The sequence below is a fragment of the Piliocolobus tephrosceles genome, chromosome 20 (genome assembly GCF_002776525.5).
Source record: "Piliocolobus tephrosceles isolate RC106 chromosome 20, ASM277652v3, whole genome shotgun sequence".
In the NCBI taxonomy this organism is placed as follows: Eukaryota; Metazoa; Chordata; class Mammalia; order Primates; family Cercopithecidae; genus Piliocolobus; species Piliocolobus tephrosceles.
This window is the reverse complement of record NC_045453.1, coordinates 847,560-851,619: the sequence shown is the minus strand read 5'-3', so window position 1 is coordinate 851,619 and position 4,060 is coordinate 847,560. Positions and strand designations below refer to the sequence as shown.

At 45.5% G+C, this 4,060-nt stretch overlaps 1 protein-coding gene across 2 annotated transcripts in view; it reads right to left on the bottom strand.

Annotated features, from left to right (window-relative positions):
- Window positions 1–4,060, bottom strand: part of C20H20orf194 (chromosome 20 C20orf194 homolog) — a 167,697-nt gene that overhangs the window by 85,954 nt on the left and 77,683 nt on the right. For both annotated transcript variants that reach the window (XM_023220244.1, XM_023220245.1), the window contains exon 12: window positions 3,555–3,591. In XM_023220244.1, coding sequence (XP_023076012.1) covers window positions 3,555–3,591 — 37 coding nt within the window. The remainder of the gene's footprint in view (window positions 1–3,554; window positions 3,592–4,060) is intronic.

The window sequence follows — 4,060 nt, the reverse complement described above, 5'->3', positions numbered from 1 at the left end:
GTCTCACCTAAAAATATGTCTTTTTTTTTTTTTTTTTTTTTGAGACGTAGTCTCGCTCTATCGCCCAGGCTGGAGTACAGTGGCCGGATCTCAGCTCACTGCAAGCTCCGCCTCCCGGGTTCACGCCATTCTCCTGCCTCAGCCTCCCGAGTAGCTGGGACTACAGGCGCCCGCCACCATGCCTGGCTAGTATTTTCTATTTTTTTAGTCAAGACGGGGTTTCACCGTGTTAGCCAGGATGGTCTCAATCTCCTGACCTTGTGATCCGCCCGTCTCGGCCTCCCAAAGTGCTGGGATTACAGGCTTGAGCCACCGCGCCCGGCCAAAAATATGTCTATTTTTAAGGGCTCATCCAAGGGGCCCTGAAAGGCCAGGAGAGGTACCTGGCAAGGAACTGACAAGGTCTCACCTAAAAATACGTCTATTTTTAAGCCCATAAGAATCTTTTAACAGGTAAAGGAAGATGATAGGAGTTCAAAAGTGGGAAAAAACACAGAAATGATTGGTCTAATCCTCTCATCTTACAGAATAAGCAACAAGGGCCTCTGGAAGTGGAATAAGTTGTCTATTAAGTCACAGAAAATTCAAGGCTGACCCAAACTTAGATCTGCTCTCAGCCTGGTGATTTTCCACTGTGCCACATCACATTGCCATCTCCTTCAATTTCCTTCTTGGCTCCTGCACCACACCTCCACAATGTAGGGGAGAGGTTAGGGTTGAGTTGAAGAAAAAAGAACAGGGAGAGCTCATAAAACAAAATGACAGCTTCAAGTACCAATATATCCTGAAGACTTCTGGCCAGGACAGGGCAGGGCAGAGGGTATACCCTGGAAGGGGCCTAGCAGAGAGATGTGAATGAGCTTGGCCCCTTCCAGGTGAGACCAGAATCCTCTACACTTTGACCCTAGGTTGCAGTTTTAAAAATGCCAAACCCAAAGACATGTAAAGATATCCCTCTCCTCAGCTGATTCAAACATCACTCAGTACCAACATTGGTCAGGCCTTCCCCTTGCTTGGTCTTCTCCTATACTGATCCTTACTCAGGAGCTCAATACACAAGCCACATGACCGCTGACCCATAAAATTAAAAAGCCTGCATGGTTCTGTTGTCACTTTTTTTTTTCTTTTTTGAGACGGAGTCTTACTCTGTCACCCAGGCTAGAGTACAGTGATGCGATCTCAGCTCACTGCAACCTCCGCCTCCCAGGTTCAAGCGATTTTCCTGCCTCAGCCTCCCGAGTAGCTGGGATCTTACAGGCTCCTGCCACACTGCCTGGCTAATTTTTGTATTTTTAGTAGAGGTGGGGTTTGACCACCTTGGCCAGGCTGGTTTTGAAATCCTAACCTTGTGATCCACCTGCCTTGGCCTCCCAAAGTGCTGGGATTACAGGCATAAACCACTGCACCCGGCCTCTGTTGTCACTTTCACTTGAATCCACATGTTCCATTGGATCTGTGATTTGGCAAATCTTCCAATGTGCACCCAGTTACCACTCAATACCAGTCCCTGACATGGGGATCAGTGGATTTGGTTTAGGTAAAATGTTTAAGGGTCTAGCATAAGTATCCAGAACAGTGGCTAAGCAGCGCTGGCACAGCAGTACAAGCAGGCACAAGGTAAGACTACAACACCCACCAACACTTGAGGAAATGGTTAACTTGTTGCTAAGGAAAGGAAACCCACAAAAGAACTATATACACGTATGACTACAGCTTAATCATTTTTTTAAAAGCCCAGAAAGAGACATACATATACATACACATATATACACGTACACACACACACATTTTCTTTTTTTTGAGACAGACTCTTGCTCTGTCGCCCAGGCTAGAGTGCAGTGGCACTATCTCGGCTCACTGCAACCTCTGTATCATGGGTTCAAGCAATTCTCCTGCCTCAGCCTCCTGAGTAGCTGGGATTACAGGCATATGCCACTACACCTGGCTAATTTTTGTATTTTTAGTAGAGATGGGGTTTTGCCACGTTGGCCAGGCTGGTCTCAAACTCCTGACCTCATGTAATCCACCCGCCTAGGGCTCCCAAAGTGCTGGGATTACAGGTGTGAGCCACCGCACATGGCCACACACACACATTTTTGAGACAGGGACTCACTCTGTCACCCAAGCTGCAGTGTAGTGGTGTGATCTCAGCTCACTGCAACCTTGACCTTCCCAGGCTCAGATGATCCTCCCACCTTAGTCTCCCAAGTAGCTGGGAATACCGGCGCGTGCCACTATGTCCAGTTAATTTTTGTAGAGACAGAGTTCCGTAAGATTGCCCAGGCTAGTCTCGAATTCCTGGGCTCAAGCCATCTGCCCGCCTTGGCCCCCTACAGTCCTGGGATTTCAGGTGAGCCACTGCGCTCAGTCCCAGAAATATATAAAATAAGATACTAATGGGTAGTGCCAGACAGGAGGAATTATAGCTGATCTTAATTTTTCTCTAATTTCATATTTTCTGTAGTATGATTATATTTCTTCTATTATATTTTTCCCAGTACAACTTTGTGGGCCCTGCCCTAGTAATTCTGATTGTAATCTTGGGATTGGTCCTGGAGAACCTATATTTTAAAGAGATCCTTAGATGATCTTTTGTAGCTTCTCACTGCTGGTCATAGGGAAGTGCTGATCTAGACCCTACCAAGTTAAGTTGCAGTATTTAATTAGGTAATAATAAAATTTCATTATGTCCATATTGCTGAAGGAGAATGCTTTTTTGAATTTAATAGTTTCGGCACTAATGAGTTTATTTTCTGTCTGGTTTCCTGCTGTATGTGAAAGAAGAGACGTCAACACTAGGTAGGCCCTTTCTCAGGTTGCACAGCCAGTGTTCACACCCTCTCACTATGTTCCACAGGCTTAAGTGTCAAATCCAGAGAAAAACACTCTTCAGACCAGTTGGGGTTTCACAAGATTCTCCCAATGGATTTCAGGATGGTTTATTCTTAGAAAAGCCCTTAACTTAAAAATGCATTATGTAGAAAACATATCAAGGGGAGTTACATAATATGAATGCATGGGTGTGCAGGTAGGAAGTCTCTGAGGTCTAGAGAGAAGAGCAGATGGTAAAGCTGGCAGGGTTCTCTGGCCTGAAATCCAAGCTGAGAGAAACTTGGGAAACAACACAGTAATGTTCACGCTATAAACCAGATGTCTTTTTTTTTTTTTTTTTTACACAGTATCCCTCTGTTGCCAAGAGTGCAGTGGTGCAATCAATCATAGCTCACTGAAATCTCAACCTCCCAGGCTTAAGTGATCCTCCCAACTTAGCCTCCCGAGTAGCTGGGACCACAGGTGTGCACCACCATGCCTGACTAATTTTTTATTTTCTGCAGAGACAGAGTCTGCTTATGTTGCCCAGGCTTGTCTCGAATTCCTGGTCTCAAGTGATCCTCCCACCTCAGCTTCCCAAAATGTTGGGATTACAGTGCACGCCACCACACCCAGCAAAAGCAGATGTCTTAATCACTGTTGATCTCAAAAGGAAGTACACAGGATAGTCACAACTGAGTAACTCGACTTTGAGAAAGAAAAAATAAAATATGAAGACTTACATTTGTTCAGTTTTCTTGGGCAGCTTGCTGTCACCACCTGTGAAAGAGGCCCGCTAAGAATGTGACAAGAGCACAGGATATGCAAACACTTAACAAGGAAGCTAGAAATGCTTAATTTACCTGAAAGGCATTGTCAAGAACAACATTTCTTTTTCTTTTTTTTTTTTCTGAGACACAGTTTAGCTCTGTCACCCAGACTGGAGTGTAGTGGTGTAATCTCGGCTCACTGCAACCTCCGTCTCCCGGGTTCAGGCAATTCTCCTGTCTCAGCCTCCTGAGTAGCTGGGATTATAGGTGCACGCCACCATGCCCCACTAATTTTTGTATTTTCAGTAGAGATGGGGTTTCACCATGTTGGCCAAGCTGGTCTTGAACTCCTGACCTCAGGTGATCCACCCACCTCGGCCTCCCAAAGTGCTAGGATTACAGGTGCGAGCCACCACGCCCAGCCTATTTTTTTCTTTTAAGTTAAACACAGTACAAATACCAACAACAGTGGAACCTGG